General features: G+C 34.9%; 1 protein-coding gene across 1 annotated transcript in view; it reads right to left on the bottom strand.

Annotated features, from left to right (window-relative positions):
- Positions 1-5,668: 5,668 nt before the first annotated feature.
- LOC115209850 (shiftless antiviral inhibitor of ribosomal frameshifting protein homolog) overlaps positions 5,669-24,401 on the bottom strand; it is a 91,278-nt gene continuing 72,545 nt past the window's right edge. The window contains exons 3-7 of the mRNA XM_029778421.2: positions 16,491-16,531; positions 15,349-15,495; positions 12,852-12,955; positions 9,226-9,404; positions 5,669-6,390 (exon numbers count right to left, since the gene is read on the bottom strand). Of these exons, the coding sequence (XP_029634281.1) occupies positions 5,951-6,390; positions 9,226-9,404; positions 12,852-12,955; positions 15,349-15,495; positions 16,491-16,531 (911 nt within the window). The 3' untranslated portion in view covers positions 5,669-5,950. The remainder of the gene's footprint in view (positions 6,391-9,225; positions 9,405-12,851; positions 12,956-15,348; positions 15,496-16,490; positions 16,532-24,401) is intronic.

Below are 24,401 nucleotides of genomic sequence, written 5' to 3'. Positions count from 1 at the left end.
TTTTGGTGAAAGAACTTCTATTATTCAAAGTTTTAGAAACTTCTTGGATTGACTATTTTCATGTTATTCTGCATTCAAAGAAACAACTTTCAAATCCTAAAAGAAAAGGAATGTACCGTTTCAAGATCTAGGACTAATAGAGCCAGTCACTTGGTTTCCATGGTGTATAAGTGATAGAGCTCACATTTCCCCTGACTGGGATGTCAGTCCATTGCAGGATTATCCATTTACAGCTGAGTGGACTGGTGCAACTTAAAGAATTTTGTTCAAGAATGAAATACATCATCCGGTCCAGCAATTGAAATTCAGTTTTGCAATCACAAGTGCAGCAATCTAACAACCCCTAAGCACCTTCACAAAAGGGAAGAAAAAATATCCATATTGTATGAGAACTAAGTTATTCACAGACCTGCTAGATAACTGAGTCAAAGTATCAGACACCTCATCAAGTGGCTCATCTGTAACTGATACTGCATTGTTCATGGTCAGAATATTTAACTTTCAAAAAAGAGAAAGTAGAACGAGTTTCAGGCATTTATGTCCTTGAAACTGTAAAGTCTTGGTGCACACAAGCTGTTATAAGAAAATGGATTGATTTAACGGTTCTGAAAGAAGTCTTTTAGTCTGGGCTCTGGCCAGTACTCACCATGCAAGAGATATGAAAACCTTCCTTTCTGAAAGAATTGACCACATGATGATTACCACGGGAATGATTTCATATCTACAAACATTAGATCTTGTAATAAACAAGCCCCTCAAGGATTATTTGTGGATGGAAGTGAATCACTATATTAAACATAGAATGGAGAGAAATGAGTGTGGAAACTTTGTCAAACCCAACCTCCAAGAAGTTGCGAATTGGGTGAAGAATTCATGGAATAAAATTACCAACAGATGCGTTGCCAATGCATTATGAGCAGGGTACTTAGACATAAAGTGTTTATTTAAGGTAAGTTATATTGCCAAACATAGGAGACTGAGGTCTATGATTCTATCGGAAATGGATTTGCAAGAAATTCAGGGTTTGATGATGTTCCAGAAGAGGAGGAAATGTTTGTACTTGACTAAAAACAATAAGCAAATAAATAAACTTTTGATAACAGAAAACATGGATTTCCTTTTTATAATTTTTTTTTCTTTTACACAAGGACATGAGACTTCTTTGTTTTTCTTGGATTTCTTCGGAAATAAGCTCTAGTGTGTTTTACGGATGCAAAATCAATATAAGACCAGGTCTTATTTTCAGGGAAACATATTCTTTGTCAGATTCATATATCTTGACAAGGACTGTCTGACAGTTTATGTTAATTTGTGTAACATTAGTTGCCATGAAAAATTTAGTTCTGGCAGTCACAAGCTAATGTAATCAATAAAGTAAGCAATAAAATAGTGTCCAAAAACTACTTGATTTATATATTGAAGAAACTCATTACACAAAAATATTATAGAATTATGTTGGGATTTGAACTTTGTCAGTCCATTGGAATGTTGTGACCAACTTGATTATATCTGATATTGACTGTAAACATATGCAATTAAGTGAAATCAACTATAACAAATTTTTGTGTAGCTTAATGTGATAAAGAGTAGTAGTGCATGATATAATGTAGCTTAGATGTGTTGCGAAGTTTCAAAATATTACATGTGCAGTGTTATTCCATTATAGTATGTTGGTGGCAATAACAAATGAAAGAATGTTGTGATTAAGCATCATTAAATACTTACAAGGTTAATTTCTCTCATGAAATCTAAATGATCCTATGCTCTTCCCCAAATTATTAGTCCTACTTTGTAAACTTTATTCAACCATGCATACTTCTATTTCCCTCAAACTTTTAATTGTTTATTCCCAATTCAGTCCTAGTCTAGTACACTACCGTCAGAAATTAATTAGCACCCTTGATTTGCTCACCATGAAGCATGGTGGGGGTGGTCTGATGGCGTGAGGGGTGTTCAGCTACAGTGGTGTTGGGCGGCTCTATGCCGTCGAAGGCAACATCAACGCAGCAAAGTACGTTGAGATAGTACGGGATACCTCTTTGGTGGCGAGGAGTATGCTGGCCAGTCACCTGACCTGAACCCTATTGAGAACCTCTGGAGTCGATTGGGTAGGGATTTGAATGTGCAGCAATACAGGAACCAACATGAGCTGTTTGGGGCACTTCTTGCTGCATGAGGGGCCATCCCTGCACAGTACCTGCAGGCACTCATAGACAGCATGCCGACCCGCGTAGCAGCTGTCGTTGCTGCCAAAGGAGGTGCAACAAGATATTGACTAAATTTCACGATTAATAACAATTATGTGGTGTGCTGGGATATGTTTTAATAAATTTTTGATTAAAAACGAGTTCGTTTCTGATAAGTTAATTAAATTAAGAAAATGTAGAAATTTGAGAAGTGCTAATTAATTTCCGACGCAAGTGTAGAGTTATAATGAAAAGCATTCTAGCCACAATCATCCCATCTTGTTTTCAGATGTATTGTAGCATGACCTACATTATCCAATGAATCTTTTTTCAAGATAGAATGTGTCATTAGAAAGGTTTGGTTACTATTTCTAGCAGGTCAGGAAATCTCATAGTGGTTCTATCTACTGTTTTACTGTGCTAAAATGCATAGATTTTTGTTCAAAGAGAGAAGTTTGTAATAATTCAGCAGATTAATTATCCAGGAATGGTAGGTTATGGAGTTTGCTTTGTAACCATGAGGTTTGGACCTCAGTTCTGTTGCTTGGTATCATGGGCAAGTGCCTTGGGCTGACTAATAACTTGTGAGGGGAATTGGTAGATGGAAACTATATGAAAGCCGATCACTAGTGCATATACATGTGTGAATGTTGATTCATTGTGACCCTTTTAACACCATCTAAGCTCAAACCAGTGACATTAAAGTAAACTAATGTTCTGTGGTTTAATGGAATGTAGAGAACTACATCATCCACTGTCTTCAAGATAGTAAGTTGTACTCTGAGGGAGATTTGACAACTAAACAGCCATGCAGCAGCTCTCTGTCAGCTTGCATTAAGAGAACTTGTTTGTGTCTGTGGAGAGAGATACATGTACTGGAACTAATTACTGTAAAATATTTGTACTTATGGTTTTTTACATTGTCTCTCACTTCTCTCCATTATTGATAACATATTACCAATGATTTGTGGCCAATTAAAAAACAGTTTTGTAATTATTGAACAGAAGGAAGAGTAGATATCTATTTGTCCTATTATTCTTCATCGTCGTCATCGTTTAACATCCGTTTTCCATGTTAGCATGGGTTGGACAGTTCGACCAGGGTTTGGGAAGCCAGGAGGCTGCACCAGGCTCCAGTCTGATCTGGCAGTGTTTCTACAGCTGGATGCCCTTCTTAACACCAAACACTCTGTGAGTGTAATGGATGCTTTTTACATGCCACTGGCACAGGGGCCAGAGGAGGCTTCAGCTGGGTTGGTATGAAAAGGGTTAAGGTGGTGAATTGGTAGAATCATAAGAGCATACCTGGTGATATTAAGACATGACCCCTTACATTCTGATTTCAAATCCTGTCAAATTCATTTTGTCTTTCCTTCTGGGGCTGATAAAATACTAGTTAATATGGGGATCAATTTAATCAGCTAACCCATCCCTCCAAATTACTGGTCTCAACATCATCCTTTAACATTCATTTAACAGCTGGAATGGGTTGGGCAGTTTCATAAGATCTCATGAACTGCAGGGCTGTGCCAAGCTCCAGTATCAGCTTTGGCATGGTTTCTATGGCTGGATGTCCTTCCTAATGCCAACCACATTACAATGTATACTGGGTGCTTTCTTCATGGCACCAACACTAATGAGGTTGCCAAGTAACTTGTAGGACAGGAAAAACAAACTGAAAAAAGTTCTTGCAATTAAGTGGGGGAAGTATTCGAGAGGAGGAGGTGGCTTTATGCCAGGTGTTGAAAGGTAATAATGAGGGGATGAAATGTACAAATGTTTGCTATAAAGGAGACACATGACTACCTGATATTATATGGGGGTGAGTGGGAGTAGTTGGGAAGAAGGTAGTGATGGAGTGATAAAGCAATTAGTTTTTTTTATGAAAAATAAAAAGGAAGGGAGTGGGGCTAGTTTGTAGAGAAAACGTTAGATGTACCTGAAAGAAAAACATGGTCTTTCCCTGCCAACAAAGAGACATGAAGAACTATGATAGAAGGTGAATAAGTACTGGGGGTGGGGAAAAGAAGAGAGAACTAACAGTTAATCGTTCTAGAACTCCCAGACTAAAAATGTAAACACCTGAAAGACATTCCCTCTATTCATTACTAAATCTCTTTCCCTCTTCTTCATTGTTAAAAGTAAAGAAACTAGGAAAGATCGATCATATTTCAATCTAATTGTCACTGTAAATAACTGAGGTTTTCTTTCTCTGTCTCCCTTGCTTCACTCCTTTTTTCTGTTTAAGAGAGTGAAAGTGCATGGCTCAGTGGTTAGGGGTATTTGGCCCACGATCATAAAGTCATGAGTATGATTCCCTGCGGTGAACAGCGTTTTTGAACAAGGTACTCTACATCACCTTGCTCCAGTCAACTCAGCTAGTAAAAATGAGTTGTAGCTGTAATTCAAAGGGGCCAGCCATGTCACATTCTGTGTGAAGCTGAATTTCGCTGAGAACTACCTTATGGTTTGCATGTTAACTTGTGTATTAATCTTATGAGCAGACTGTTCATTGATCAGATTAACAGGAACCTCGTCATCGTAACTGATGGAATGCCATTTTTTAAAAAGAGTGAAAAGAAATGTTCCATATAGTAAGGCAAAAATGTCATGTTTAGTATAAGCAGTGAAATCTAAGATGAAATAATTGCTATTTTGTCGTGTATTTGTCTTTGACTCATGTTCAGTTTGATAACAGCCTGCACATCAGTGTTTACCTGGGAGACCAACAAATACTGCTGTTAGGGCCAGATTAACACCTATAGTGACCCTAATGACTAAAAAGATTTTCCTGCTCCTATATAGGATCTTTTTTCATTTTCTTCCAACTACTTGAAGGTCTTGCTCCAGTCCAATCAGCTGACCAAAATGAGTTGTAGCTGTAATTGAAAGGGGCCAGCCCTGTCATATTTTGTGTGAGGCTGAATCTCCCTGAGAACTACATTAATGATATGCATGTCTGTGGAATACTCAGCCACCTGCAAGTTAATTTTATCCTCGTGTGGTAATAAAAAGTGAAAGTGACATGCAATATTTGCTATCTCTGTATCAACTTTTCTTTGGATCTATGTATCTACTGTCTTTCTCACTTCTTTTGTGTCCCTCCTTTCTCCCAATTTTTTTTTTAATGATGTGTGTATGTGTCTATGTATCAACTTTTCTTCTGATCTATGTAGCTATTTTTCTTGCGATATGATAAACATTTAAAAACCCAAAATGAACACCATCACCACTCACTGTCTCTTCCACTTTCTCTTACTTCCTCTCTGAACCATTTAAAAACACAAAACGAATGCTGTCACCACTCACTGTCTCTTTCACTCTCTCTTACTTCCTCTCCGTCTTTGTCACTCACTTCCTCCTTTGAAGTAAGTGTGACACACATAACAGGTACGTACAAAAAGAACAAGTTGGCATATTAATATTATTGATACATACAAATGCATACATGATTGAAAATTTAATTTTATTCTTTAATTTTCTTTTAAATTTCATTTACGATTTCTTTGTTGCCACAAGAGTAATCTCCCATGAATAATGCTGAATAATGAATTGATAGCGTCGATCTATTGACTTCTGGCTGTGATTTCTTTCACTAGATAAAATAAAGGCACCATATTTTAAGGGAAATGATCAGTTATATTTATTCCACAACTACTGACCATTTCCCAGTATGAAGGGAAAATAAAAGACAGAAATCAAAATTAGGAGTCAACAGATTTTTGACTTTCACGAATGACAGTCTAATTTGGAGCTCTGAGACTTCAATCTTTTTTCTCAGATTTTTTTTTTTGTTTTGTTTTTTCCTCTGGTTGTACAGTTTTATTGACTTGTTTAATGTTCACCATCTGTGTTTTATCAGTTTTGGCTACATGTTCCGCACTAGTTGGATAAGATGTTAAGCTAGACATGGCAGAAGACTTTGGTTTTGCTGAAGGAAAACCTACAGGTTCATCTGGTTCGTTACCAGCATTGCTATCAGATAGTGTCAATGTACTCATATTGGAAGTGATATCAGCATCTTCCATAATAGTTTCTAAGCTTACTGAGAATTCAGAGACTGAATCAGTCTCAAATCTCTGAGTGAGAAATGTTTCCACAGTTGAACCAGTACTATTGTGCTCAAAACATGGGTAGTAGATAGATCGGTTTCTCTGACGTCGTGGATGAACACACCTTTTCTGCAATCCTGAAGGACCATATACTGTAGATAAAATAAGAAAAGAAAGGATGATTATATAAGCAGACCTAACTGCTGTTAGTCATATTATTTTCCTTATTTAAATAGAATCTAACTACTCTATTTTGATAATGTAGAATGACTCAGATGACAACACACACCTTCCTATCCTATTTGATATTCTCTATCATAATATTTATGTTTGCTGGTTTTGCTTTGACATTTGCTCATCATTTTCTCAAAGTTATTAGACATGTTACTGGGTTTTTATACTTAACTTGTTATGTTCTCCAATGGTTTGTGCAGAGGTATATTTAACTTCATAAGCTGGTCAACCAGGTCATGTAAGTTACAGAAAGAGTTGAAATGCAGTTTGGCTTTTATACTTAGGAAAAATACTATTGATACCACCTTCAAGAGAGGTAACTGTAGAAGTGCATGACCAGGAATAAGCTAATATATAACTAGTATTTGTCAACCTAGAGGAGGCCATTGACATGGTTCCCTGTCCCGTGATTTGGTGGTGTCTGAGGAAACCAGAGTTAAATGATTAGCTTATGAGAGCAATATAAGCTATATTGAGAGGTGCAGTTGACAAGGTGAGAATCAGCAGTGTATTCAGTGATGAAATTAGGGTTCAGATAGGGGTTTGACAGAACTTTTCCCTAAACCTTCTCTGTTCATTCTAATCCTTCAAGCTATAAAAGAGGTGTTTAAAAGAAGCTATTTGAACATTGCTGATCATGAGAGCTATAAAAACTTGGTCAACAGCAAGAGAGGAAGTAGATGTCTTATGAGGCAAATGCACAGGGTCATTAAGCACTACAAGTTTGCAGGAAATAGGTTCTAACAAATATCCAAAAGACTGCCTAGAAGGAGTTTGTTATCCAGTGGGATGGGGTAGGATGGTTTGAAAGCACAATAGGCAGAGTAAGAACAGTCAGGAAGAGGTTCAGGAGGCCTAATCCTATACTTTGCCAGGCAATAAAGGGCTCCTCTCTCAGAGTTAAGGGCAGATTGAACAGTGCATGTGCATGGTGAAATGTGGATCTTCAATGCAGGGTATTTGCAAAGACTATAAACATGCTTCACTGAATGAGTAACACTACTGTGCAATATATATATATATGCACACATACACACATATATATATAATCAAACGTTTCAACTACATGTACTTATTGCACTATTAATAGTTTCCCTTACATGTGTATGTTCATCAAGCATGTATGGGAAACTATTAGTAGCATGATAAGTACATGTAGTTGAAATGTTTAGTAGTACTGAACTCTCACTGGATGGCATAGTTTTTGTATTGACTCTTATACAGTTAATTTCTTATATTTATATATATACACGAGTCAGACAAAATAATGGAAACATCTTAAAATTTCAAACAAATGTATTTTATTATGGGGTAGGATTGCCTTTGGCAGTAATTGCAGCTTGAATTCTACATGGTATGGACTTTTACAAAGTTTGAATTGTTTCCAAAGAAATTTTTGTTCATTCTTCAGCTAAAACAGTCTCCAGTTCTTGTAGTGATGATGGTGGAGGATATCAACTCCTTACTTGTTTTTCTAAAATGCACCATAAATGTTTGATAATATTGAGATCGGGGGACTGTGGTGGCCAGATAAGATGTTCAACTTCACTAGAATGTTCCTCATGCCATTCAGCAACAACTTTAGCTATGTGAATTGGCGCATTATCATCCTCAAAGATTGCGTTTCCCTCCAGAAATAGTTCCGCAACCATAGGATGAACTTGATCAGATAAAATGCTTAAATAGTCTTGACTATTAATTCTGTCGTAAAGGGAAACCATTAGGCCAGCAGATTTCTAAGATATAGCCCCCAGACAGGAAGAAGGCAGTCTAGGTGAAATGCTTCTTTTGGCTGTCTCTAGACGTATACTTGGCCAGTGGTTGGAAATAACAGGATGACGTGTTCGAGAAAATTACATTCTTCCACTGCTCTAGGGACCAATTCTGTAGGTTTTTTTTACTCTACTCTAAACGCTTTGCAACATTTGTTTTTGAAAGTAGTGATTTTTTTAATTGCAGCCCTCCTGTGAAATCCAGCTTTGAGCAGCTCCTGGCAAACAGTTTTTGTGGAAACTGGGTTCTCAAGGCAGCCATTGAGCTCTGCAGTAATTTTGAGAGCTGTACTTTTGTGATCCTTTCTAACAATCTGCGTAAGAGTCCGATGGTCCCTATCTGAAAGTTTTGGTTTTCTTCTGGAGTTTCGTTTTGAAGAGGAGGCTTTTACCTCTTTCTCAAAGGCTGTCATTACTTTCAAGAAAGAACTTCTTGATACACCAAACATTTTGGCTGTTTTCATTATGCTAGCACCTGTCATACGAGCACCAACAATTTGACCTCTTTAAAAGTCCGATAGATCTGTCATTTTAAAGAATTTTAATTACCTTTTTCTGATGATATATGAAAAGAAACAGCAATTTGAGCAAAACATATTAAGCAATACTAATAATAAATCAAAAAGCAGAAAAATAATCAAGCTTTTGACAATTTTATAGATATTTAAAAATTATGATGCTATGATTCTAGGTGTTTCCATTACTTTGTCCAACCCCTGTATAAATACACACACACACATATATATATATATACATACACACATAAACATCCACATATATCTTTGCACACTGATACATATATGAATTTGTGTGAAATGATAGAGAATCAACAAGTTGAAAAGAACAGGCCTTATTGTTATCGTAAAAACAAAAATTTGGAGGAATGTAATTGAAATAAGGAAGCACTAGAGCTAGCTTTTCTATTATGTAATAATAATGTACAAAATGACTTACAATATCAAAATAGTATGACCACCTTACCGTTTATATCTTTATCACAGTCTGATAAATGTCCACAGCAGTCTGGTGCATCACATGAATGTTGACTCTTCCAGTTTCGACGGCCATGATTACTCTTTGGAGGTTCAATTTTGGTTGGATAACACAGGTTATTGCAATTGTAACAGACGCTCCTAGTTGTTGATTTTTGACCAAAGCCTCTGTAGATATGCAATGGAAACCACACAAAAATACATCTAATATATATTTAAAATAGTGTTTTATTCCACTACTTAGGGATGTAGAGCTACAGTATACAATGTTCTCTGGTAACATAAACATGATGACACTTGTTTTCACTCAGACAATCTCAAGAAGTAGAAGTGACAAGTTTTATGTACACACACACACATGCACAGAATACACACAGCTGCATGGTTTAACAGTCCACTTTCGCAACTGCATGGGCTGGGAGATGCTGCATAGTAGCAAGACATCGGCCCTAATGCAGAAGACATGTGATGGTTGACTTTGCCTCTCATCCTTCTAGGGAGGTCAATGTAATAAATACCCGTTGTGTACTGGAGTTGATGTTCTCTCCCCACTAAAATTTCAGGCCATGTACCTATTGTAGAAAGGGTATTATCATTATAATAATAATTATTATTATTACTGAAAGTGGCAAACAGGCAGAATTGTTAGCATGCCAGACAAAATACTTAGTGGCATTTCATCTGTCTTTACAGTCTGTCCAGCTTAACATTCTGAGTTCAAATTCTATCAAGGTTGACTTTGCCTTTCACCTCTTTGTGGTTGATAAAAATAAAATAAGTATCTGCTGAGCACTGTGGGTGATATAATCAACTAGCCCCTTCCTACCAAAATTTCAGGCTTTGTGCCTATAATAGAAAGGATTATTATTATTATTATTAACAGTAGTGGTTTGATGAAATCATTGAAGCATTAGCCTTGGAATATTTGTTCCTGCATTTTACATTATGAACCCAAATCCTGAAGTTGACTTTGCCTTTCATCCCTCTGGAGCCAATAGAATAAAATACCAGTACGGGTACACTTCTTTCAAAATTGAAATTAATTATTAACCCTTTTATTACCAACCCGGCTAAAACCGACTCTGGCTCTGAGTACAAATGTCTTGTTTCCATAAGTTTTGAATTAAAATCTTCTACCAAACCTTAGTCACATTTTATGTTCCTAACACTAGCTTAATGATAACCAAGTTATTTTACTAAATTCTTTGTTATATATAAAGTAATTGAAAGAACACAGAGCATTTCAAAATAAATACAGTAACAAAAGGGTTAATGGTGCTATTATTAGTAAAGCTGCAAACTGGGAGAATGGTTACTGCACCAGACAAAATGCTTAGCAGCATTTCTTCCAACTTTACATTTTGAGTTCAAATTCCTCAGCAGTCAACTTTGCATTTCATCCTTTTGTGGTCAATAAAATAAATACCAGTTGAGTGCAGGAATCGATGTAATCGATTTGCTTCCTCCCTTAAAACTGCTGGCCTTGTGCAAAAATTTGAACCCACTATTATTATTATAATTTGGCATAATCATTAGAGTAATTAGCAAAATGCCTGCAGTATTTATTCTGACGCTTTAATTCTGAGTACAAATCCTATTGTGATTCACTTTGCTTTTCATTCTTCTGGTACATCGATAAAATAAAGCACCTGTCAAATTCTAGGAGCCATGTCAACTATTTTCAAAATAATTATTATTATTATTACTAGAGCAGAGAGTTTTTGGAATTGTTAGAGCATCAAACAAGGTTTATTTGAGCTATTTAAGCTCCGAGTTCAAATCCTTCCAAGGTCAACCATATCTTTCTTTGCTGTGGGGTTAATAAATTAAAAGGATCAGGGTCAGTATTATTGACTGTTCCTCTTCACCTAAATTTCTAGTCTCATGTCTATATAGCAAATTATTACTGTTGCAACAATACTTACTATTATCATAGGTGCAAGCATGGCTGTATGATTTAGCAGTCCACTTTCACAACCAACATGGGCTGGGCAAGTGTCTTGTGAATCAAACTGGTAGATGGAAACTATGAAAGTCCCACTGGGTGTGCACATTTGTGTGTGCATGTGTGTATGAACATGAAAGCTGTTAGTTCTACTTCTTGCATGAGATTGTCTGAGTTTAAGTGAATGTCATTGTGTTTATGTTACCAGTGAAAACATTATATCCTGTAGCTCTATGTCCCTAAAGTAGCGGAATAAAGCCTTCTCTTTGCTACTGCCAACCAACATCCATCCCTCATTCTCAACATCATCATCATCCTCATCCTCTGCAACTCATTTTTATCACCCTGCTCCTGTTCACCATTCACTATATTCATCCCCAATAAACACACATAACCATCTCCAGCCCAGGTTTATATTGCTTTCACTCTCCAACTACACTCTTGGAACCTTATCAACCACACCAATTCCTCTATATCCATGCTGCCTTCTATTCACCTTCTTGGACACATTATCTTGAGTGTATGTTCCAGTACTTTGGCACAACTAGATTCCCCTATCTTCCAGGCATTACTCCAGCTATCCCCACCAACCCAAGTAAAACATGAGGTAATCATGCATCTCCTCCACAATAATATATTTGTACTGGTTCCTCCCATCATACACTAACCTCCCAACACACTGCATTAAATGATCACCTTATCTCCTATCCTCTCGCTTAGTTGAAGTGGCTCCTTAGTTTTGCAAGCTACAAGATAGCCACACTAATGCTGGTGCCATATGAAACACATTCAGTATACTCTGAAAAGTTGTTGGTATTGGTAGTTTTAGGAAGAACATCCAACTATAAAGCCCAAGCCAAACTGAGACAGTAGAGCAAGACATGGTCCTCCAGCCTGTTGGATTCTATCAAAACATCCAACCCATGTCAGCAAAGAAAGCAGATATAAAAATAATGATGGTGTGTGTGCGCACACATGAGTGTGCATGCACATATTTAAAGGGCTTCTGCAAAGTTTCTGTCCAACAAATATTTCACTCGGAAAGCTCTGGTCCACTCAAAACATTTGGCAGTTATTTATTTAAATGAGCAGGGAAAGCGTGTGAAAGGTAACAGTTGATATATGTAGGATTTGAATTCAGAGCATAAAGTGATGTTATAACTAGGATTCTGTCTGACATTCTTTGAAAACAAATAAATGCCACTGTGTGATAAGAAGTTTGAAGTTTGCTCCTCAACCACATGGCTCCAGGTTCAGTCCCACTGTGTGGCACTTAGGGCAAGTATCTTCTACTATAGCCCAAGGCCAGGCAAAGCCATGGGAGTGGATTTGATAAAAAGAAATTGGAAGAAGCACATGGTGTGTGTGTGTATTTATATATATATATATATATATATATATATATATATATATATATAGCTGTGTCTTTGTGTTTGTCCCTTGTCACAGCTTGACAACTGGTGTTGGTTTGTTTATGACCCAGTAACTTGGTTTGACAAAAATATACTGATAGAATAAGTACAAGGCTTAAAAATATATGTACAGGGATCAATTATTTTGACCATACTCTTCAAGACATTGCTTCAGCATGGCTGCAATCCAATGACTGAAACAAGTAAAGGATTAAAGATAAATGTTAGAAAATGAAATCAAAGGTGATTCAAACTTACCTGAATTCATTGTTACAACTCTTACAAACAAATACAGCACTTCCAAATTCAACATCTTTTGGGACAGGATCATACCGAACTTGGCATGTTTTACATCTTGAAACCTTGGAAAGATAGTATCTTCACATATAAATATCTACTTCAAGTTTAGGATGTGTGAATATGCATACACAGTGCTGTGCAAAAGTCTTTAGCCACTTTAAACTATTGTAAATTTCTAGTATTGCCAACTTATAAGTGGATGCTTTGCATTGCATTTTTACAGATGAAACATTGCCCCTGTTGGAGTCATTTCCATACCTAATCATTATATTTTGTAGTAGGTATTGTGAATGAGAGGGAAAGATGCGAAATAACCACAAAAAAGAGCCATGCAAAAGTTTTTGGCCACCTCACACAAAGCGATCAAGATACAGCATTTTAAAACAGAAAAATGTCTATAATGAAAATTTATTACATAACATTCATTTCAAGAAGTTACTGTATATTGGTTAATATTTCATGTGGCTTCTCTTAGCTTGAATAATTGCTTCAATGTGCCTGGGAAGAGATGTGTACAAATCCTTCACCATCTTCACAGGTATGAGATACCATTCTTGTGGCTGAGCTCCCATAACTCTTAAAGATTGCATGGATTCTTCTAATGAACTCTTCTCTTCAGTTCTGTCCACATATGCTCAATGATATTTAAGTCAGGGCTGTGAGCTGGCCAATCTTTCAATACAGTAACACCTTCATCAGCCAGACTCTGTTATGTTGTATGTAATCTGCAGCATGGAGCTCCGTCATGATGAAAAATCTCATCTTCATCCATGTCTAGTATCAAATTGTCCTTCATCAACTGGATGTATTTGGTACTATTCAAGTTACCATCAATTTTAACCAACTCTCTTGAACCATCACTTTTTATGTATCCCCAAAGCATCAGATTCTTACCCACAAACTTCATTGTTTTTGTCATGTAACGTGGGCCATTTCACTTTCCTGGGGGGGGGGGGGGGCTTTCTGACAAATTCTCGCTTCACATTTTATCAACTCTGATGTTCCCCATGGTTTAGCTCCTCACACTTGACCTCTTTTATATATATATTTATATATATATATATCAATGGCCTATGTATCAAGTGTCATTAACTCTAACAGTCTTCTGTGCAAATAATAACTATCATTCCTTCCTAACCTTCCATATGCAATCAAGACATTTTATGCCAATTCTACAATGATTCCATGAACAAAGACTTTAAAAATATGTTCCACTGAGTTCATGACAACCTTGTCTCTTTCAGCAGTAAGTTACAATCACTATACATACCTGCCACCTCCTAAACCCAAACAGTATGTAACTAGAGGCCTCAAGGTCACTACAAATGTTAGGCTTCAGCATCATTGAGAATCTCTGTTGGCAAGCACACAAATTCATAATAGGCAAAACTGCTTCACAAAGACAAACTTACCTTTTCAGAGCCAAAAAAATTAATTCCCAACTACTACTAACTCTCTGCAAAGCCTAAGTGAAGTCCATAATGGTGTACTGTCCCCATATCTGCACTGCCACTTCAAACTCAGACATCTTAGACAGCATTCAAAGAAAGATCATCCAACATGCTTCAACCTCTGTCCCACTTCTGGATGTGCTGTCTCCTCCTTCAGTCTCTTCAACCACTACTAAGGAAGCTTGTAATCTTTAGAATTGGATCATCTCAAGCCACTTCTACTCAGGCAACTTTCACTCAAACCCTGCACTAATCACTATGTTCAGTCCTTCCTCTTCCAGAAAATCAGCCCTCTGAAACATGTTTTCCTTGCACATGTTTTCTCAGCAGTTGTTACCTTAAACAGCTCAAGATGAAGTTAACCATATCAATATTCCTAGTGCCAGAGGTCCCATGAAGGCTATGGACAGTTCTTTCTTCCAGACTAAATGAATAAAAAATCAGTCATAATGGCTAATGTAAAGGTCAACCCTAGTATGGAGATGACACAAGATGGAGTTGAATGCAGTGTTGTATAACATTAAAACACTCATGCTGCCACGAAAAAACAGCACCCAGTTAAAAGATAGATAGACCAGGCCATTTAGAGTTCAGTCTTTTGATACTTCAGTTGATTGATCGTTTGATATCCTATTGCAGTTCCACACTGGCATTGAACATGTCAAACATTTTCCAGTAGCAACAACAACTACTACTACTACTATACTACTACTGCTGCTGCCATCACCATTATTCTTGTTACTGCTGCCACAGCAGCTGTTGACAACGACATCTTCAACAACAACAACAATAGAGTATGTTCATGTGTGATTTTATCTAAACTCTTGACTGCATAAGTGAAACAAAATAACCTGCTTCCAAGAACTGAAAACTTATTGAAGTCTCAAATTATAAAGAATTTTGGCATTTTCAGTGCTCATCAGAGAGATAGGTAAAACAGATAGGTAATGTTAGAAAATGAAATCAAAGGTGATATAAAACAGATTAAGATTTGTAAAACTCACAGGTTTTCTCCTTGGAGTGACACGCCACCACATATTATTACAAGGATGGCATGTAAACTGACGAATAGCTAAGCCAATGTAATTTTGTTTAGCCTCTTCCACTAGTTTATCATTATTCCTAATGTAGTTCAGTTTAGCAACCGTGTCCTGAAAAATTAACAATTTTAATTTTTAAAAAAATCAAAAATTTTGAATAATTAGAAATAACAAAAAAATGTAAAACATAAATGAAAGGTGTCATTTGAACACTACCACCCTTATATGACTTAATTTATTTCTCCACCTTACAGACCAGTTCACCTGCACCACCAGAAATCTCATCAATTGAATTAAATACTGACTAGGTGATCTATATGTAGGGAAGACTGGGCAGAGATTAGCCAATAGGTTTAATAAGCATCATTAAAATATTTGACTAGACAGCACAACAGTTTTTATTATCCAGGCAACCTGAGATATGAAGAGTTATGTGAGTTGGTCAAATACAATATTATAGTTAGAGAGATGATTGAATTTATAAACATGAGGTTAGTTTGTCTGAAGTTGGGGGAAAATTATTAGGTCAAAAACAACAAGAATACATGGGTACTGCTGGGAAAGAATGTTGGAATCTTTTTTTAACAGACTCAATTTTGTCTTTTTCATTTCCGTTTCTTTAATTTGAGTAATATAACTTCTGATTAATGCTTTGAGACTAATTAAAGTCTCTTATCCGAGAAGTATTATGTACTACAAAGTTTAGGTCACAAAATGCTGCTGAGTAAGGAAAGTTTTTAAAATAGGTTAGCCTGAATTTAATACGTAAAATAAGGTAAGGAGGGTGGAGAAGGATTTATGTATGAAAAATTCATATTTCAGTAGAAGAAATCAGAAGATTAATGAAAACAGGAAAGAAGTAATGAAAGAAGTAAATGTAAATTATAACTTTTAATTAAAAATAAAATAAACACATTTCATTCACATTGTCAAAGTACTACTGTCATGTTCAAGATTTAGCCCACAGTACTGAAGAGAATATTATTTGAGATACATTTACAGACAATATTCTAAACATAAAATAGAAAAAGAGAGAAAAAAATTTTGTGTTCATTTATGAACCCTTAGAAACAAATTAATTCTTAAATAGATTAATGTTTACTTACAGCATCTTCTGTTAAAACACGGCATAATTCTTGGGTGTCAGCTAAAAGAAAATATTCATAGTTTAATTTTGTGGATAAAGAGAATTAATGATGGGAAAACAATTCACAAACAATTAACAAGATAACTTTAATCTAAATGACATGAAAAATATGTTGGAAAGTATAATTGACTATTAAAACATAATGAAGTTTCTCCATGTCTTATCTCAACATATACAAACTGTGCACTTCATGGACTACTTTTCAAAACCATACTAAAATTCCAGAGGATGTATTATCAAAGAATTATAGACTAAAATATATAGATATACCACAGAGTTTTGAAAAAGAAACTTTAATAGCTACTATGATACATGAGTTGAATGTACAAAATTTATAAATCCCAGTTGCTTTAAAAGAATAACTTTCCTAAGAAAACAGCAAGTTAAATAGACAGGAATTTAATACAGTAAAAGAAAAATGTTTTCTTTTAGAATCAATATTATCATAACTGAGAATATGCAGGAACCAATTTTCTACATTATTTATATTTGATGGATCTTGTTTGTTGTTAACATAACATTTCGGTTGATATATCCTCCAGCCTTCATCAGGTGTCTTGTGGAAATTTTGAACCTGCGTTCTCATTCCCAAGGTATTTTTTGATGTTGTTATTATTATTATTAAGGTCACTGCCTGGAATTGAACTCGGAATCTTGGAGCTAGTCACCTGCACTCTTAACCACTATGCCATATGGCATAGTGGTTAAGAGTGCAGGCTACTAACCCCCAAATTCCGAGTTCGATTCTAGGCAGTGACCTTAATAATAATAACAAAAAATACCCTAGGAATGAGAACCCAGGTTCAAAATTTCCCAAAACGTGTTAACAACAAACAAGATGAGAACAAATATCCGTCAAATGTAAATAATGTACATAATTCCTCATCTCTTAAATATAGAACTATATTACCAATTTTCTGTTATCAAGGCACTGATCTAACACCATTTTTAAGCCAAAAGACTTATTTCATATTTTTAGTTGTCTTGAGCTAGATATTTTAGATATTTCCTAATCAAAAGTAATACAAAATAAGTATATTTGTAACAACCACTGGTGACTGAATTCATAGAAGAGCTTCTTGAATAACTGGTGAATCTTAACTTACCATACTTTCTATCCAACTACTTGCTTAACTATGTTTCTTTGTCTCATTCATTACTCTTTTGAATTTTAACTGTATCATCACAACCATTATCAATGTTAAGTATAGATAGTCTTTCATCATTTTTCTATATCACTCCTTGTAAGGTTTCAGGTCATGCATAGATCTTTCATTTTGTTAATGAGATTTCTTTTCTCTTATTTCAGAGTGTTCAGTATCTCATATAGGATGCAAATCATCCAAAAAATTAGATATTAATAAAGACTGTAAAACAGTTGAAGATCCTGTTGTGGTCAGTGAGGGTTAAGCAGAGCTATGGCACAAAATAGAGTCAGCTGATCACTGATGCAATCCAATGACCAACTGACTCCTTCAAATCAACATGCCCAATTTGCCATGCTACCGACAGGTTGAGGTCCATACTGGGCACCCTGACATACATTCATTTATTATGTAGTTCTGGGGAATGAAGTGTGGCAGAGTGGACTTGTGTTTCCTCAGCAATCTTGATAACTTGTTCATTTGCCCCAGAACAGCCCTGACTGAGCAGACCAATTATCAAAGGCAATGACCAGACACAGAATAATGTTGTTCTAGATGTGTTGTAAATTTTTCTTTTTTAAAAATGGTTGCATGTGATCTGAGGGAGATTTAACTGTTATTTCTAGTAGGTTGAGTGATGACATAAAGGTTTCTCTATTGGTTCTCTTTTGATGACTTAGTTCTGATCGTAGTTTCAGTAGATATAGGCAAGGAAGACTGAGCTGAAACACCAAAAGGAGTCTCTTGAGCCAACAATGGAGCCTCTATGCTGTTATTCAACTTTATTTCCTTATAGCCCTGTTAAAGGAGGAAGGGCAGTGGAAATACTTTTACATGGGGAAAAAAATGAGAAAGGTGTTGATATATTTGGAGATTTAGTCTGATTGCTTACAACAGAGTCAACTTGACTGAAGGGACCCAAGGGCTAGGTGGGTATGTTAAAGCAAGCAATAGATGAGGTCTGCCACCCAAAACAGGCAAATAATAACAGCTTAATCAACCTTTAACTACTCCCTATAATTTCAAACATCCTATAGGTAATGTAATAGTATACAAACTTAATTCGTTAGACAATGGTAATTTTTACCATTCTCTTGTTCATTAACTGATTTCAGTCATTAGACTGCAATATGCACCAACTTCAAGGAATTTAGTTGATCATATCAACCCTAGTGTATATTTCAATCTGGTACTTATTTGATTGATTTATGTTTGCTGAATTGCTAAATTACATTGTTTGACACAACACCAGTTTAACTTACACATAAACATTGACACACATACACACATGGGCTATGGTACATTTATTGAAAACACATTCATCAAAGGCATCTTAATCAAAACATTTTCATAGAGGGACACAGAATTATCTTGAAGCTTAATGTCAAATAATTTTTTAAACAACTTATTGTAATTTTATAAAGAATAAAAACAAACAGTTCACCATAGCCTTGTTTGTTTCTGCACATCAAGTCTATTTTTGACCAAGTAATGATCAGCCATTTTTTATATATAATTTGTTAAGCATTCCAGCATTTCTTTGTCAAAAATAGAAACATTATTTCATTTCCAGAGTTGTTTGCTTTACTGAGTGAATCTATGTCAGTCAGAGACCCTTTCATTACTTTTAAGCATATTTGCTAATTACAAACGTTTGCTTTTTATTTTTTCACTCTACCTTTAATGGACTGTACATTTTTCTTGCATACATTTCTTGTTACTTTTGAATTCTATCTTATGAATGCAAACCAACTCTTTTAGACTAATGTTTCATGATGATTTCAAAATTTCACTCCATTTGTATGCAGCATATTATTTTTAGAAAGTAAATGAGTATATTGAGTTAAAAATCATCACTATCATTCTACAAAGAGTGAATACACAAAAAATGGGTCAAACAAAACAGATTTGGATTTCCTGCAGTGTTCCTGATCTGGTTGATCATGGTGAAGTCTTCAGCAGTAGTCAGCAAGCATACTATCATTCCAGAAGCCTTGGTACCATTTCTCCATAGAATTAATGTCCTGGTGAAATTTTCCACCATGTTCATTAAATACTGCTCCAAGGTTATCTGCAAAAAAATCCAGATGGGAGTCCTAGAAGTGAACTTTCACTGACATATGACAACCCATTTCAAAAGATTCTTGATGCCATCCTTGGAGTCCATTGCCTTCTTGTTGCCCAAGAAATTCTCACAGATCCAATTGAAAGCATTCCAGGTAAGCAGTACCAGTTCATCCAGTGTTGTCTTGAAGTTGACATCTTTGAGTACTTCTCTAATATGGGGTCTGACAAAGATACTTTCTTTCAACTTTGCCTGTGTGATTTGGGGAAACTTTTTCACAATATACTCAAACCCTCTGGCATTTCTCTTCCCTAGTGTTGTTACAAATTCTTTCATCAGTCCAAGTTCTATGTGCAAAGGAGGCAATAGGACATTACATGAGTCTACAAGCAGTGTATTCTTGATGTTAGAAGTCCTGGCTGGTATGATGTTCTTGTCTGCCAGTTTGATTCTGAATAATGTCTGTCAGTTGCCTGACTATCCCACAGACACAAGAAACCTGGCTGCATTCCTATTAACATTCCAATGACTTTTAAATCTCCACATATTTTCCATGAGTATCTTTCATAGGCAATGAACAGAGACATGTAGATTTGTGCTGCATCCAAGAAGTAAAGATGAGAGGAAGTTCTGCTAGGTTCCTCACAGGCAAAGGACATAGGTATAAGATCTTCTGGGCAGAGAACACTGTGACAGAATACTTATGAGTAGATTACTGCTGCAACATGGGTTAGCAACCATTATCTCGGCCTATGCTCCTCAGCCAGGGCTACCTTATAAACAGAAAGACCGATTTTATGACACCCTCTTGCAGACTACCTTGTCGATGAATGACAGAGACCTCCTCTTTGTGGCTGGCAACTTCAATGGGCATCTTGGACAACATGCAGCGAACTTCCATGGCATACATGGAGGCTATAGTTTTGGTTCCTGCAATGAGGAGGGGACCAGGCTGCTGGAGCTCTGCAATGCAAATGACCTTATGGTTTGTAATACTAACTTCAGGAAACCTGCCGGTCACCTATTCACTTACTGATCTTTTATTAGCCAGTATAACACAAAAATTATTAAAGACAACTACAGTGCCAAATCTAATCTGAGGAACTGCAACTGCAAAGATGAGACTTGCTGTCCATTGGAAGGAAAATGCCTTGAGAAAGGTATAGTTTATAGAAGCAAAGTGCAAATAGATGGCTCGAAAGAATATAAAACATATAAAAGGGTTTCAGAGAATTCATTCAAGACTCGATTCTATTCCCACAGCAATTCTTTCTGATACCCGGAGAACAGGACAGCAACTAGTCTTGCAAAGCATGTCTGGGAACTGTAAGAGAATGACACCTGTCCTTTCAATGTAATCTGCAAAATTCTAGAAAAAGCATCAGCATACAGCCATGGAGATTATAAAAGGCCTATGAAATGTAATCTTTGCCTCTCAGAGAAGTTCCTCATCTTGTTCCAGGATAAAAACGATTTGAACCAGAGATGTGAGCTCTTAAATTCCTGCAGGCACGCCACAAAATTTTAAATGTCAACCGACAAAATACTGTATGGGTAAAATGTTTTGAATTTCAAAATATATTTTTTTGACTGTCGCATTTGAATTTGACTTTACATGGTATAGTTATTTTGCATCGCAACGCTAATGTATATTGCGACCTCATTTTTAAGAAAGTCTTCAACTATTTTATAAATTTAATTTTAAGCTTAAGTTTCACTGAGGTTTATTTTTATTTTTACTCACGTATTTAATTATGTTACATCAAATTAATGTACAATTTCCTTGTTTTACATTTTAATATTACACACACTGAACAGTATATATATGCATTTGTATATATATAATTATGTCTTGCCTATATATGTATATAGCCCAGTACATGCGTCTATATGTTTTAGTGTATATATGTATATTATAGATGGTTTGGTATGTGCATATACTGCTAAATGTATATGTAATCCAACATGAAAATTTTTTTTAAACAGATATAACTTTTAATGAATTAATTGATTAATATTTTACAAATAATTATTTATTCTGGGTATTTAGACTCTGCCCTTCTTTATAAGCTATATTTGATTTAAGATTTTCTTCAATTTTATAATAAGATGATTTTATATCAAATTTTGTTCATTGCATGCAACAGGTAGTTGTAAAGACCGTTAGTTGAAAGGGCCAATGAAACAAAACCATTTTCAAATGTGTATCCATTAAACTAATTGTATATGTTTGCTTATAACCTTATTCTTGTTCCATTTTAAACAAAATGGTCCAACGAATGGGAACGTGAAACTGAGTAACAGCTTTTGTGATATTTTTTGCTGCTTTTTAATAAAGCATATTACTCTACCTCTGGTATTCGAGTACTATTTTTTTCACCTTGTTTCGCATCTATGTGCTTACTCTGGTATACATCTATATATACATGCATATACACACATATGTATGTACATATACATACATATATACGTATACACATATATATATATACATGTATACATATATATTACACAGTATAGATATATATATATACATATAAGATATACATAGTAAAATTATATATTTATATATATATATATATATACATAGTATATATTATAATTTAATTATAGAGATATATACATAGTATAATATATATTTATTTCTATATATATATATATATACAAGTATATAATATATATTGATATATATACTATATATACATAGTATATATAATATATATTTATATATATATATATACAAGTATAGTATATATATATATTTATTATATATATATATATATACATATATATATATATATATTTATATATATATATATATACCTAGTATATATATATATATATTTATATTATATAATATATACATAGTATATATCTATATATTTATATATATATATATATATACAATAGTATAGTATATATAGAATTTAATATAATATATATATACTAGTATATATATATATATATTTATATATAATATATATATACATAGTATATTATATATAGATATTTATATATATATATATATATACATAGTATATATATATATATATTTATATATAATATATAATATACATAGTATATATTATATATTTATATATATCTATATATATAATAATAGTATATATATATATATTTATATATATATTATATCTAATAGTACATAGTATATTATATATATATATTTATATATCTATATTACATAGACATATAGTACAGTAATATATATTATAATATTAATATAGATATACATATATATTTATATATATATTATCATTATCTATATATAGATATACATAGGTATATTATATTTAATATATATATTATATATCATAAGTATATATATAGATATTTATATATATATATATATAGTATATATATATATATTTTATATATATATATCCTATATACATCGTATATATATATATTATATTATATATATATATATACATAGTATATATATATATATTTTATATATATATATATATAGGTAGATATATTATATATATTTATATATATATAATATATATACATAGTATCTATATTATATATTATATATATATATATATATATACATAGTATATATAATATATTTATATATATATTATCTATATACATAGTATATATATATTCTTATATATATATATATATATATACACATAGTATATATATATCATCATCATCATCATCATCATCGTTAACGTCCGCTTTCCGCGCTAGCACGGGTTGGACGGTTCGACCGGGTCTGGGAAGCCAGGGGCCGCTCCAGGCTCCAGTCTGAATCTGGCAGAGTTTCTACGGCTGGATGCCCTTCCTAACGCCAACCACTCCGTGAGTGGATTGGGTGCTTTTTACGTGCCACCTGCACAGGGGCCGGAGGGTCCGGCATTGGTCACGATCGGTTTGAGCTTTTAACGTGTCAGCGGCACGGGGGAAACAAGGTCCGAGGTACTTTGGGGATCGGGGTACTTTGGGGATCCGGGGTACTTTGGGGATCCGGGGTACTTAGAATGGGTAGGGGGTATGTGGAATTGCTGCAGAAAGCAGCCCGGGTCTTTGTAGTCACAGCATATCTCCAGAGATCTCGGTCCTTCGCCATTGCCTCAGTGAGGCCCAATGCTCTGAAGTCATGCTTGACTACCTCATCCCATGTCTTCCTGGGTCTACCTCTCCCCCTGATACCTTCAACTGTTTGGGAGTGGCACTTCTTCACACATCTCTCTTCATCCATCCGCAGCACATGACCATCTTGCACACCACATCTTGCACACCACATCTGATGCTCTTGCACACCACATCTGATGCTTCTTATATCCAGCATTTCTCTCAGGATGCTTACACTCTGTCTTGCGTGCACACTGACACACTACACATCAGCGATCATGCTAGCTTCATTTCTTTCAAGTCTACGCATGTCTTCTGCAGTCACAGCCCATGTTTCATTACCGTGAAGCATGGCAGTTCGCACACATGCATCATACAATCTACCTTTTGCTCTGAGGGAGAGACCTTTTGTTGCCAGTAGGGGTAGGAGCTTTCTGAACTTTGCCCAGGCTATTCGTATTCTAGTGGTGATACTCTCTGTGCATCCACCTCCGCTATATTTATATATATTATATATATACATAGTATATATATATATATATATATTTTTATATAT

This window comes from Octopus sinensis, linkage group LG1 (genome assembly GCF_006345805.1).
Source record: "Octopus sinensis linkage group LG1, ASM634580v1, whole genome shotgun sequence".
NCBI lineage: Eukaryota > Metazoa > Mollusca > Cephalopoda > Octopoda > Octopodidae > Octopus > Octopus sinensis.
Note: the sequence above shows the minus strand (reverse complement) of the source record. Positions and strands in the feature narration are given on the sequence as shown.